At 39.7% G+C, this 14713-nt stretch overlaps 1 protein-coding gene across 1 annotated transcript in view; it reads right to left on the reverse strand.

Annotated features, from left to right (window-relative positions):
* Positions 1-2038: 2038 nt before the first annotated feature.
* The window catches only part of LOC100660588 (putative dimethylaniline monooxygenase [N-oxide-forming] 6), a 29095-nt gene continuing 16420 nt past the window's right edge, over positions 2039-14713 (reverse strand). The window contains exons 4-8 of the mRNA XM_010594964.2: positions 14537-14679; positions 11780-11979; positions 7561-7916; positions 5592-5664; positions 2039-2381 (exon numbers count right to left, since the gene is read on the reverse strand). Of these exons, the coding sequence (XP_010593266.1) occupies positions 2039-2381; positions 5592-5664; positions 7561-7916; positions 11780-11979; positions 14537-14679 (1115 nt within the window). The remainder of the gene's footprint in view (positions 2382-5591; positions 5665-7560; positions 7917-11779; positions 11980-14536; positions 14680-14713) is intronic.

Consider the following 14713-nt stretch of genomic DNA (forward strand, 5'->3'; position numbering starts at 1 on the left):
CATTATTTTTTATGTCTCCCCACCCCCCTTCTTCTCCTTCAGGGACTCCAATTTCACATGTATTAGGTAAATTGTTGTACCATACTAATGCTGTTCATTTTTTTAAATACTTTTTTTTCCCTGTGTTTTCCATTTTGTATAGACTTGTTTTATATTAGTCAGAATCGACTCAATGGCAGTGGGTGTGATTTTTTGGTTTTATATTACTAAGCCTTCAAGTTTCTTTTCTTCTGCCAAGTTTAATTGCCATTAATCCCATCCAGTAAAATTTTTACGTAAAGATATAGTTTCCACCTGTGAAATTCAATTTTGGTCTTTTTTTTTAATATCCACCATGTCTCTGTTTAATGTGTTTAATCTTTCCTTTAGCTTTTTGAACATATGGAATACAGTTAAATAACTGTTTTAATGTTCTTTTTTTAAATTCATTCTAACATCTGTGTCATTTCTGGTTTGGTTTAGATTGGTCGCTTCTTCTTATCATTATTGGTTGTATTTTTTTTTTTTTTTTCTTTTGCATTCCTGGTAATTTTTTATTAGGTGGTGGACGTTGTGAATTTTCCTTGCTGGGTGTTCAGAAAGAATTTTTTTTGTGTGTATATGTATATATACACACATATATATGTATGTGCATACATACATACACACATATATATACACATATACACACATATGTATATATTTATATACATTATATATGCGTGTGTGTGTGTGTGTGTGTATACTTTGTCCTGATATGGGGTCATTCTACTCTGCTGTCACGTGTGGCCTCTATGAGTTGAAATTGACTCGACAGCACTTAACAACAACAACATCCTGATGTGTAGTTAAGTTACTTGGAAACAATTGTTCCATTTAGGTCTTGCTTTTAAGATTAGCTAGATGAAATTTTTTTTTTTTTGAAAAAAATAAGAGCAGCATTTAGTCTACAGCTAATTATTTCTTACTATTGAAGAAGGACCCTTCTCAATGCTTTACCAAAACATTCTGATTTAGGAGGTTTAGCAGTCTAGCTGGTGGAAATAGGCACTATTTCTGACCCTGTGTGAGCCCTAGGGACTGTTTCTTCCCATCGTTTGAGTATTTTTTCCCCAGCCTTGGGTAGTTTCCTTACATACATGCACTGATTAGGACCCCACTGAATACTTGAGGAAACCTTCTGCACACCTCCGGAGCTCTCTCTGTGCAGGCCTCTCCTTTGAGGTGCTCTGCCTGTGAACTCTTGACATCCTGATCTTCCCGGAGTCTCATCTCTGTCTCCTAAACTCAGGGAATTCACCAGTTCCATGTGGGTTTCTTCTTTCTGAGCTGTGGCCTGGAAAATTTTTAAAAGGCAGTAAAATGGGCATCATTGGGTCCACATAATTTTTCCCCATTTTTTTAAAAGTTACTATCCTTTGTTGTTCAATGCCTTAAAGATGTTATTTTATATTTTTGTTTAGTTTCACTTATTTTCTTTGGGAAAGTAAGCCTGGTTCCTGTTACTCCATCTTAGCCAAAAACAGAAGTCCGCATTGCATTACCTATGAGATACTAATTCCACCACTAATTCCAAGAACCAAGAGAAATCTTATAAATATTAACTGTTTTAGGGATGAATGGAATTCAGCTGATGTTCTCAGTGGTTGTCCTTACTTACGAATGGTTATAAGTAACAGTAGAATCAAAATGAATTAAATTCTCTCTCTGAATTGGATTTACTGACAAGAACTTTAGTTAATGTTGTGGAGGACCCATTGGTTGAAATACTATAATTGGCATGGTAAAACACCCTTTACAAAGTTTATTAAAAGTTTGTTCAGCCAGCAAATTTGCTCTCACTCCCATTCAATCCCCATCCCTTTCCTTATTTTAAGGGTTCTAAACCATGCCAATTCAGTGTGTGAAAGGCTTTCAGAGTCCAGATTCCCCTAAGAAAGACAGAGGCTGAGTAGTTTTCATTTTATTTAGACTTTGAGTCAAGTTGACCAGGACTTATTTTTACATTTTGTAGGAAGGGAAAGAGAAATCATGGGCTGAGACCTAAAGGACTTTCTCATTAATAAAATATAAGCAAAATGGCTAGGAGGAACACTGGGAATGAAAGCATTTTAAGCAAATTGAAAAGGGGATGGGGTCTCTGAGCTTCCTGGACAGCTTTTGTCCTGGATGGCTTCATTGTCCGGTCCCATTGGGTCAGGATAGCATTTCTGGCCCCATCCCACTTCCCTGGTCCCATTGGTCTAAACTGGTATGGGCTACAAGGGCCAAAGTACACCTCCAGGGCCAGCTGGGGATCAGTAAGGAATAGCCATGGTATGTTTGGCTTGGCCCCTATGAAGGAACCTAGCTCATCCATGTATGTGATGTAATCTGTCTGCAAAGTCTGGCTCTGGCCAAACCTGAGGAAAGAAAAGAACACAATGAAATGAGTGTCACACATGCAAACAGAAGCACTGTTTTCTTATTTCTTATCTCAGAAAAGTAAACTTTTAATCAACACCTTCACTAATACCACCACTTTTCTCTTTTTCTACAACATTGAATTTGGCATTTGTTCTTTGTCTGTGAGCAAGTTGTTCCTCTCTCTCTTTCCTCATCTCTATCCATGTTTGATGTCATTTTGGGTTTTTGCCTCTAGCCATGTGGCCTGGAGTGAACTGACCCTAGGGTTTCAAGTTGAGTGATTAACTTTTCGTGATTATTCTTTATAGGACTTTGCTTAGGAACTTCCCCAATGTTACATTTTTTAATGATGTGTTTAAAGTTGGGTTTGTGTATGATCTTAATATTGCTGCAATTTATGAATATAAATTGTCTCATACTTTTAATTAGAGTATAGCCTCATTTGCTTATAGGAACCCTGGAGACCAGCCTGTCATTTAAGTGATTAGATTAACATTTAAGCCTCTCTTTTTCCTCTTCTTTCTACCCTTTGGTCTTTAATACAAGGAGTAGTAAGTAGAGTGAGCCACATACAGTGTTAGCACATGGGTGTGCCTGCCCCACAGAGCATCCTATGCACTGGAGAAGGCAGTGCAGGTGAGGAGCTTGTTGAGATCGTGGGTTCCAGTTCTTCTTTAGGCCAGTAGCCAATGACTGCCTTGGGACATTCAGTGAATGCCACGTTAGAGGCTTGAAAGAAGAAATGAACTGTACAAAATGCTTCACTAACAGTGCATAGTCATTTACTCATCCAAATGTGCTCTGTTATCAAGTCATTCTTTCAACAGATTTTGATGTATAATTTGGAAAGGATTTACTTGTATAGCAGTAATTAACATGAAAACAGTACATTTAAATATTTGCTGTCTAGCTACTTAAATGACTTTCTTCAAATCCCATTTATGTTGTACTTGAAATATGTATTTGGATGAAGCAGAAATGAATACCCTTTTAGTAGAAAATACTCCCAGATATTTACTTAAAATATCTCTGCATGCCTTTTCTGCTCATTATTTGAGGCCTGGGCCAAGCCATACCTTCATGAATGATTTTATCTTTCCCTGTAGATTTACGCCTTCATCCTAGAACACTTCTCCCAAATGACTCATTACATACTCATCAATTGTTATGTATAGGTAGTCCCCGACTTACCCCATACTAGAGCTACAATGAATCACACTTACAACTGTCCTTTTTTTTGGTGCATCTTATCATTAGTAATATGTACTACATACAGTGTTGCAGCACATAACTTGCTGTTATCATTCTTATGCCAACCCCCAAAGACAAATAAAGATCTGATTTATAAAGACACTGATAATAATAATGAAAACTAAAAAAAAAAAAAAGATATTTGACTTATGTCAGAAGTGGCTTACACCAGAGTCATCAGAACGCAACCCTGTCTTAAGTCAGGGACTACCTGTTTATATAATAACCTAAAAAAAACCCAAACCTGTTGCTTCTAGTTGAGTCCAACTCGTAGCGACCCTATAGGACAGAGTAGAACTGCCCCACAGGGTTTCCAATGAGTGCCTGGTGGATTCAAACTGCCGGCTTTTGGTTAGCAGCCAAATTCTTAATCATTACGCCACCAGGTTTTCCGTACATATAATACATACGTGTATTTGTTTGCTTATTGATTGACTGATTTAATTTTGAGGGGATGAGGAAGAGAGTAAATTTTAGTTCCCAAGAAGATTCTAAATTTCTTGATGGCAAAAAAAAAATATATATATATATGACTTCCATTTAGAAGTGTACCCTAATAATAACCACAACTACTTCTTGGAACTTATGACCTATGTGATACCGTACGAAATGCTTTACAAACAGTGTTTAGTCTTACACCTAGTCTATGAAGTAGCTATTGTTTTCACCATATTACTAGGAAGCAAATGAGTTTAAGTAACTTGCTTAAGGTTATACCACAAGCTGAATGGCAAAGCTTGGATGCTAACCAACAGTGTCCCATTCCAGGTCAGCCTCCCCTTGTGTGTCTTCCTAGGGCCCACTGCCAACAGAGGGACCTGTGTGAATTATGAAAAAGAGCACATTGCTCCAGACTAATGCAGCCCTGTGACAGCCCTGTGGCAAGTAGAGTATGGGCTGGAGTTTTAATTCCATCTTGACCTGGCCCCTTTGTCCACTGCTCAAGTACAACTATTTGTGGTGGCCCTGTGGCCTCTCCTCTTTCTACTGAAAGCCATATTTTTTGTATATGGAGTGTAATGTCAGGGAATCCAGGAAGCTGTCCCTGCTTCTCAGATGCTTCCCAGATTACTAGCTGATGCCTGAATCCCACAATTAAAGACCCATCCTTTCTCTCCTATGCCTTAAAGACTTTAAATTCCTATGGATGAGCTGACAAAACTCATGTCATTTATACCTTAGTGGGAATGCATTTAACATATATTTTCCTAAAAGAAATTTTTGATAGACAATAAAGGGTAGAAACACCTGAGCCTCTGGGTGCATCTAACGGACAGGAATAAGGTGGCAAAAGGGAGGAAAAGTTTGAGGACCAAGCAATTCAATGAAGAACAGCTGTGTTCAGCACAGACTGTACTACCTAGAACAGTGTATAGTGCACAAGAATTTCTGGTGATTAGTTTATTGGTTGATTAAAAGTAAGATGAGCATAATCGGGCAAGTGAACTGGATTTAATTCTTCATTTGGTTTTCTTATCACAGTAAACTTGATGCCACTGCTCTATTTCCAGCTAGCTAACTTGCTAACATGTGGTTGATCAGGAAGGAGCTCTTGGTGAAAGCTCTAGAGCAGTTTTTCAACCCTAGCACTATTGACCTTCTGGGCTGGATAATTTTTTGTTTCGTGGGGGCTGTCCTGTGCACTTTAGGGTGTTTAGCAGCATTCGTGGCCTCTGTCCACTAGAAGGTAGTAGCACCCCTCTGTTGTGACAACCAAAATGTCTCTAAACATTGGCAAATATCCCCTGGGAGACAAAAGTCACTCCCGTTTGTGAACCAGTGCTCTAGAGGTATACAGGAGAAGTATAATGACTATTATTTGTCTATCTAAAATCACTTGATTATATCGAATCTAGTAAACTTTGACTAGTGACAATATTATAATATCATTACTGTCTTCTTACATATGAAGAAGACTTTTAGGACTCATTTCATTAGCAAGTACAATCTCTTACCACTTGAGTTTTTTCCCCATTTTCCCATCAATGTCATCCATCATTTCTTTCATGGTTGGTAGGGTACATGAGTGTAGAAAAGAAGTGAAGAGAGAAATATTGAAAAAGACAAAGAAATCAGAAATATATAATGACATGATGGAACTCTCTCGGTATTTATGAAGAATATTCCTGAAAGTTTTTGTATCTAGGGGATTGTCTTTAGCAGAACAATTCACAGAAATCAAGACTCGAGAAGTTAATGGACCCTCTCTGGGAATGCCAAAGCTGGCCTGCAGTGAGCTAGTGACAGCGAAGTTTGCAGCTTCAAATTACCCAGTCGCATATTTCTGCGACATTTTCTCTTGTGGTGGGCCTCATCTCCAACATATCTCAAACTTAACAGTTCCTTCATATCTCTTGCCTGCATCCCCTTGCTAAAACTTCTCTCAGGAAATGATCAGGTAAAATATTTCACTCTAAGGCAACTAAAATCAGGTAATGGAAGGAAGTGTGGGATTTCCAGCATCAGCCTGCAGCCAGGGAGAATGTTTTGAGGAGCAGCTGAATGTTTGGAATTTTCTGAAAATCTCACTGCATCAGTGGAGCCCTCTTTGCTTGCTGTTGTAGCTCATTGGCCTTCTACAATGGCAGAAAGTTATTATAACATTTGCAGTACATGAACACTTCCCAGTCATTGTTAGCGTCTTGCCTCAGCCTGGTGGTCCCCCCAGTCAGCTATTTGCTGTGCCCCCTACTAGAAAGTAAGCTCCATAGGCACCAGCATTTTGGTCTGTTTTGTTTGCTGTTCTTTCCTAAGTGCAAGGACAGAGCCTGGCATGTAATAGGAGCTCAGTAAATATTAGCTGAATGAATAAATGATATCCTGTAAATTTCTTAGATTATGAACTGTATTCAACCTTCCCATAAAACTTTAGGTTCTTGGCACTGCTGTGCCTTTCAAGAGAAAAAGACAATAGAAGTATTTTACAGGGGAGTGTCTGTATCACAAAGACGCTTTCCCTTACAGAAGATTTCATGGCAGAGTTCTTTTTTTAAATGATGATCCTTATGGTGCATTTGAAATAGAAGCTTATTTACATACATTTTGAGTACGCATAAACACACAGTCTGATTTTAATATTTGCTTCATTACCTGTAGTCTAGGTTTTAAAGGACATTATATTAGGTAAGGTATAACTATCACTTAACGTTCTCAAGTCTTTGAATAAAGGATACTTTCAATAATAATAGTGATCGATATGATTGGAGTAAGTGAAACAATATATTTGAGACATTGCTTTTTCCATGTCTTATTTCTTCATATTCTTAATTTCCTCACATAAGGATATTTTAGTCCCTGGAGACCATGGGATCTAGGGTGGAAGAAGGGGGATGAGATTGTCCATGGAGTAGGAATGGACTGACATTGTTATTCTGACCCAAACTGATACCAGTAAGGTCTACTTTAGCATGCCACCAATACCCACAACCCACCAACACCCACCACTTTCCAACCTGTGCAAATCTAGCAGTGGGCCCTTGATATTGCAGTTATCCTACTGCTATCCCTGTACTACTTAAAACCTTCCAAAATCCTCCAAATTCCCCTATGAGAAGTCTAACCTCTTTAACACAGCTCATAAGGCACTCCATGTTCTGAAGACTTCCTCCAGTTTTTGTCACTCCCTGCCTCTGGTTTATATTCCTGTTCGCCAATGCGTTTCTGGTTCCTTACACACTCCACAATATTCCCAACCTTCATGCCTTTCCTCATGCTGATCCCTCAGTATGGAATAACTCACTACCTAACTTCCCTCACCAGAATACCCCTATTGTGGTATTTCTCCTTCACCTCCCATTTTAAGCTACGTGAGGTCAAGGAGCCTTGTCCCAGTTGTATGCTGAGTTCCTAGCACAATACTTGGCATATAATTGGTGTTCAATAAATGTTTATTGGCTAAATGAATGGAGAGAATGGCCCACCTACTTGCAAACACTTTAGCAGCCCAGTGGGTCTGCAGGTCAACAGTGGGGACGGCAGCCCCAAGAGACTGAACAAAGCCAATCATAGCCAAGGTTGACTTCTCCATTTGTGGGGGGAAGATGCCTTTAAACAAGGTGACCTCATTGTTCCTGCTTTTGATGATGGAGTCGTCAAGGAATGGGTAAGCATAATCATAGCCTGTTGCAAAGATGACAGAGTCAATGGCCTCAAACACGGTCCCATCCTCAAACACAGCTGAGGTCTCTGTGAACTGTTTCACATTGGGCTTAATGGACACGGTGCCACACAGGATTCGAGATGGAAGCTCATCGTTGAACACGGGCTCTTTCCTCAGGGGACTGCAGAAATGAGAGAGAAGGGACAGTGCTGTAAAGTACCTCATTTACAAGAAATACTTGCAAGAGCTCCCAGCATCAAAACCAAACATGAGCAGTTAAACAGCAGAAGAGGGCCACTGAATTATCTCCTCTTGTGATGATTTCTTTCCTATTGCCTGTAACAATCCTTAAGAATTTCAGTCTGAAGTATGGCCCCTGAACACCCTTTCTGCTCAGCCATGAAGTCACTCCTGAGGTTCACCCTTCAGCCAAAGATTGAACAGACCCATAAAAAAAATGAGACTAAAGGGGCACACCAGCCCTGGGGCAAGGACTAGAAGGCAGAACGGGACAGGAAAGCTGGAAATAAGGGAACCCAAGGTCGAGAAGGGAGAGTGTTGTTATGTTGTGGAGTTGTTAACCAATGTCATAAAACATTATATGTACTGTTTAACGAGAAACTAGTTTGTTCTGTAAACGTTCATCTAAAGTACAATTAAAAAAAAAAAATTTTAGTCTGAGCTGCCTCTTTTACCTCCTTGAAACTTGAAGATTCTCTCATGGGTACTTATACTGTTCATGTAAGAGGTTCACCAAATGAGAATAAAATAAATTCCTAGATGTAATAAAGTGGTTAAGAGTACAGAGTCTGGAGCCAGATGGCCCACGTTTATAACCCAGCTTCATCTCTTATTAGCTGTTACTTCTCTGTTTCCTTCTCTGTAAAATGGGGATAATGATAGAATCTGCCTCACAGGGTTGAAGATCAAATGAACAATTATCTATAAAGCACTTGAAAGAGTGACTGGCACATAAAGCACCGTATTACAATTTTAAGGGATTGTCTTATGTGGAGAAATCAGACTTGCATTGTTGGGATGTTTTATTGCCATGTTTGGTTTTGTTTCACCAGCTGTGGTAACAAAAGAAAGTAAAAAAAGTACAACAACCATAATACTGCACTTCAGTTGACAAAATTCTACAAATGATATTTTTCTTGATGACATATTTCATTTTGACTTAAGTATCCTTTTGCAACTCTGAAATTTCCTCCAAGTATCTCAGATACAAAGAAATTTTGTAAACCTTGGAATTTGCTTCTATACTTCCACAACTTTTTCCAACTCTATAATTCTGCAACCTCGCCTTTTACCTTACAAGGTGGCAAAATCTAGGTCATCTAAACCTGTCCTTTTTACCCTCTGTCCCCCCACCATTCACACATGAAAGAGAGGAGAGAGAAGACATCATTAACAAATAGGGGAATTATAAACCCTTTTTTTGTTGGTTTTTTTTTTTCAGAGGGGGAGCTTAGTTCTTGGAAAGAATGGATTTCCAAAACTATGTTTGATTGCCTAGATGGCAAAGCCAAAATATAATTCGCACTTGTACTCTTACAAGACAAAAAACTCTGAACCAACTCAGACTTCAAAATTAAAATAAGCATAATTTTAAATGCATAACATCAACATTGTTCCCTTTCAACCCCTTTAGGGATTGTTAATGGACTTAATTGTGTCCTCCAAAAATATATGTTGTAAATCCTAACCCCTACAACCTGTGTTATGCAGATGACACAACATTGCTTGCTGAAATTGAAGAGGATTTGAAGTGCTTCCTAATGAAGATCAAAGACCACAGCCTTCAGTATGGATTACACCTCAACATAAAGAAAACAAAAATCCTCACAACTGGACCAGTAAGCAGTAAGCAACATCACAATAAATGGAGAAAAGATTGAAGTTGTCAAGGATTTCATTTTACTTGGATCCACAATCAACAGCCATGGAAGCAGCAGTCCAGAAATCAAAAGGTGCATCGCATTAGGCAACTCTGCTGCAAAAGATCTCTTTAAAGTGTTGAAAAGCAAAGATGTCACCTATAAGACTAAGGTGTGTCTGACCCAAGCCATGGTATTTTCAGTCACATCATATGCATATGAAAGCTGAGCATTGAATAAGGAAGACCAAACAAGAATTGACCCCTTTGAATTGTGGTATTGGCGAAGAATATTGAATATATCGTGGACTGCCAAAAGCAGGAACAAATCTGTCTTGGAAGAAGTACAACCAGAATGCTCCTTAGAAGCAAGGATGGTGAAACTGCATCTTACGTACTTTGGACATGTTATTAAGAGGGATCAGTCCCTGGAGAAGGACATTATGCTTGGTAAAGTACAGGGTCAGTGGAAGAGAGGAAGACCCTCCATGAGATGGATTGACACAGAGGCTGCAACAATGGACTCAAGCATAGCAACGATTGTGAGGGTGGTGCATGACCAGGCAGTATTTTGTTCTGTGGTACATAGGGTCTCTGAGTCAGGACCCACTTGACAGAACCTAACAACAACAACATACCTGTGGATGTAATACCATTTGGAAATAGGGTTTTCTTTGGTGTATTAATGAAGTCGTATCAGTGTATGATGTGTCTTACGCCAATAACTTTTTACATATAAAACAAAGCACAAAATGGGGGAAAGACAGATGCCATGGGGAAATCTCCCAGGAACCCAGGAATAGAAGCTAAAAGAGACAAGTGTCTCCCTCCAGAGCCCAAAGAGAGAGACTTCCTCTAGAGCCGATACCCTGAATTCTGACTTCTAGCATCCCAAACTGTGAGAAAATAATTTCTGTTCTTTAAAACCACCTATTTGTGGTATTTCTGTACATCAGCACTAGGAAACTAGGACAGTGATACAGCAACCTGAAAGACTTGGTAGAATAAATGCTTTGGAAAGAGGGCTTGTCTCCTAACTTGTCTTTTGGTATTCAGATTCACAGCTTTCACTTACTTTTCCTTTGTTTCTCTGAATAAAACTTTTTTGCTAATATAAGTCAAAAGATGACATTTCTTAGAGAATTTTTTTTTCATACCTACTTAAATATTCTTTTTCCATCGATATTCCCGGTTTTCTACCTAGAATGGCTTCCTAATGAGTAGGTTTTGAGATTTCTTTATGGAGAGGTAACTAGGCAAGCGTTATTAATTTTACAGGCTAGAGCAGCCTTGTGAGTCTCTACTGCCTCACATGTTCCGTACCTCCTGCCTATTCTGCAAAACCATCAACCCTTTAGGGATGGAGGGGATGTGTACTTTTGTTTTGTGACTGCCTACTTGTTGAAACAGGTTGATTAATAGTACTTTGTTAATTGCTGCTTAGAATTATAAAATTTGAGACTAATAAGAACCAGTGTTTGTAAAGCTTTACAGTTTACAAGGTAATTTTTCTATGTTTTATCTTACTATCACAACAGTCCTGAGGAGTAGGTATTATTATTGCTATCCCCATTCATATTCGCCTTACACGTGAAAGGTCACTGGTTATAAACTAGGTGGAAACAGTTGCTTTTTGGAGCCCTGGTGGTGTAGTGGTTGACAGCTTGGCTGCTGACCAAAAGGTTGGGAGTTTGAATTCACCAGCTACTTCTTGGAAACCCTACGTGGCAGTTGTACTCTGTTACAGGGTTGCTATGAATCAGAATGGACTCTACGGTAACAGGTTTGGCTTTTTTTTTGTTTATCCCTCATTTATCCACAAGCATGGACAAGATATTTCCTAAACAATTTGTGTTGTCTCAGCCAGTGGATGAATGAGTGGCATAAGCCTCAAAGTTCTATGTTATAGCTTGTAGCTGCCATAAATTAGTCCTGCATGTTAGGTGATCTAGCTGCCTGCTCCATCCCCATTGTGGAGCTATAGATATTATGGGTTCTTTTCACCACCCTTTCCCTGCTAGACTAACTTTAATGAGACTTTCACTGAATATGTAGGTCTCCGGGCATACTCTGTCACCTCTGCGGTCCTTAATTCAATCCTTCAAATTAAATTTAAACTAGTTCCTCACTTTTTTGAATAATAAAATATGTATTATTTGTAGTACCCATTTAAAGGCATGAGGCCGTAGTTCTTACGCTTAAACCATGTGTTCATATTCTTGACATATAACCAGTCAGAGACAAATGGAGGAAGGGCATTCTGGAGAAAGGATGTAAAGCGGGTAACACACACCATGTCCCAAGGATAGCCATCATCCCAAACCCGACTCATGACCCAGGAACCACTTCTGGTGCTGATCATGACCTGGTGAGTGAAAGGCAACATAGATTTTAGTATCACTCTGTAAGAAATAAGCAACACAACACAATTCTGAAGGGTACTTTTCCCATATATTCCCTCAATATACAGGTAGGAGCACTTTTAAAGAGGTGGATTAAGATGAATTGTCCATAATTAAAACTAAGAAGAGTCAGGACTGTTCCTTCTCACCATTCCAGAGGGCTAGTGCCTAGTTGTTGAAAGAGTTAGAACCATCTTGCAACAAAATGGCTCTGTATTCAACTTATAGACTCAGAGACTAAAATGGCAGGTCAGTGGTGGTGGTAGGTGGGCTTGGCTGGGGAGAATGTAGCTAAATCACTTGCTGAAATTAGTCTGAGGAGATGCCAAGGATTTAATTCTGTTTTCTGCTTTCTCTTTGTATTCCCTAGTCTCTTTTTCCAGTCCTCCTGAATACCCACGCTCTACTTGGCATCCCAAACCAAGGAAGTTGTCTCAGTCCTGAGAGCCTGGGTCTTGTCAAGTTTAAAAAGTAGGCACCCAATCTGTGAGGGGAAGAATTCCTTTATTCAAAGAATTTGGTCTTTGTTTTTGGTTCCTGGGAGGTTACCTTTAAATCTTTGAATATCCCTAGTGATTAGAATATCTTTGTTATTTGTGTAGAGCAACTGGAACACACCTGACAGGTTACACCAATGAAATGACTCAGGTTTGGGGCTGGCAATGCCAGAAAGATCCAGTGATAGTGATATCAGCCCAGCCTCTGGGAAGAGGGGTAGAGACTGAATTTAGTTATTGACCAATGATTCAATCAATCATGCCTACATAATGAAACTCCAATACAAACTCTGGAATTGACGCTTGAGGGAGCTTCCTGGTTAGGGAAAGACACTACTGTATGGGAGGGTAACACAGAATCTTTGGGACATGGAAACTCTGTTTGAAACCCTCTTAGGCCTTGCCCTATGCATCACATCTCGATACTAGTCCTGATTTACGTCCTGTGTAACAAAGCTGTGATTATAAGTATAGTACTTTCCCAAGTTTAGGGAGTCACTCTTGCCAATTATCAAACCCAATGGGACAGGGAACTACTGAATTTGTAGCTGGCAGGACAGAAGTGGGGGTGTTCTGGGGACCCCCAAACTTATGATTGGTATTTAAGTTCTTGGGCTGACTTCACATTCTGGAGGACTGTGCCCCTGATGGTGTGAGATCTGACCTAACTCTGGGTGGCTAGGGTCAGAAGAAGAACTGCATTTGCAGGTAGTGTCAGAGAAGACATTTAGGAATTGGTGTCAAAAAGGTACAGACACCTTATCATCTTTGTAGTATTTCAAGGGAACTTTACTTTTAAAAGATTTCTTAGGTTTTCTTTATATCTTGTTTAAAGATTTATTTATTGAGTACATTTTCTTAAAAAAAAAAAAGATTCTTAAGGGTCTACTGGTCATGTGAGACAGCCTGGAGTCCTGTGGGAAGCCTTCCTTGACTTCATCCAGGCTGTTAGGTTTCCTTTTCAGGGTGCTGCAAACATCATGCCTAACTCCATTGGGAGACTCAGTACCTTCTTTTGTGATGACTTGTGTACCTGTTACCTCCACTTGCACCTGCTGACTGGTTCTTAAAGTCAGGAACTACTTAGTCTAGTTTATTTCTGGTTCCCCAGAGCTGAGCATAGTTCTGACACATAATGGTGGCCAGTATTTGTTGAGCACCTGTTGTTGGATGAATAAATGATAGCAAGAAACAGTATTTGTTGAGCACCTGTTGTTGGATGAATAAATGATAGCAAGATCTGTGTGTCGTCCAGATCTTCAGGGTGGTAAACACAGTCCTTTTTGCATGGTCCAAAAAATCAATAAAAATAAAACCAAACCCATTGCCGTAGAGTCAATTCCAACATAAGAAATACCATTAAATAAAGGTAGAAGCAGACTAGCAATTAGTCTATGTGGAGGTAATCAGAGCATAAAATTAAAACAACACACACACACATTCATATGCACATACACACTCACACATGTACCTCTGGTTCCAGCAGAATGTACTTCCTTACTAGCATGGGCCATATCACCTTACTTCAAGTGAGAACATCTCACATTCTCCTTGATTTAAAGGATATATACAAAAGGACTGCCAGAAAAACAAACAGATCTATCTTGGAAGAAGGACAGCCAGAATGCTCCTTTGAAGCGAGGATGACAAGACTTTGTCTCACGTACTTTGGACGTGTTATCAGGAGGGACCAGTCCCTGGAGAAGGACATCATGCTTGGTAAAGTAGAGGGTAAGTGAAAAAGAGAAATCCCCTCAACGAGATGGATTGACACAGTGGTTACAACAACGGGCTCAAGCACAACAGCGATTGCAAGGATGGCATACGACCAGGCAGTGTTTCGTTCTGTTGTACACAGGGTCACTATGAGTTGGAATCGACTGGACAGCACCTAACAACAACAATACAAAAGGTCGATCCCTTGCAGAATGATGTGGCAAACACTATAGCAGTGCCGAGGCTGTTGATTTAGTAGCATAGGCCTAACATAGATTTGTTTCCCGAAACACCTTCAGTCATGTACCTGTGCAGCCAGACTACTGAGTTCAACGGCAATGTCGCATCCTGAGTTCCCCAGGCCAATCACTAGCACCCTCTTCCCCTTGAAGGCTTCTCGGTCTTTATAGTTACGGCTGTGGAGGTAGTTGCCTTGAAACTTTTCTAGGCCTATGTGGAACACGAGGAGTGGTTTAAGCTGATT

Source organism: Loxodonta africana, chromosome 3, assembly GCF_030014295.1.
Source record: "Loxodonta africana isolate mLoxAfr1 chromosome 3, mLoxAfr1.hap2, whole genome shotgun sequence".
Lineage (NCBI taxonomy): Eukaryota > Metazoa > Chordata > Mammalia > Proboscidea > Elephantidae > Loxodonta > Loxodonta africana.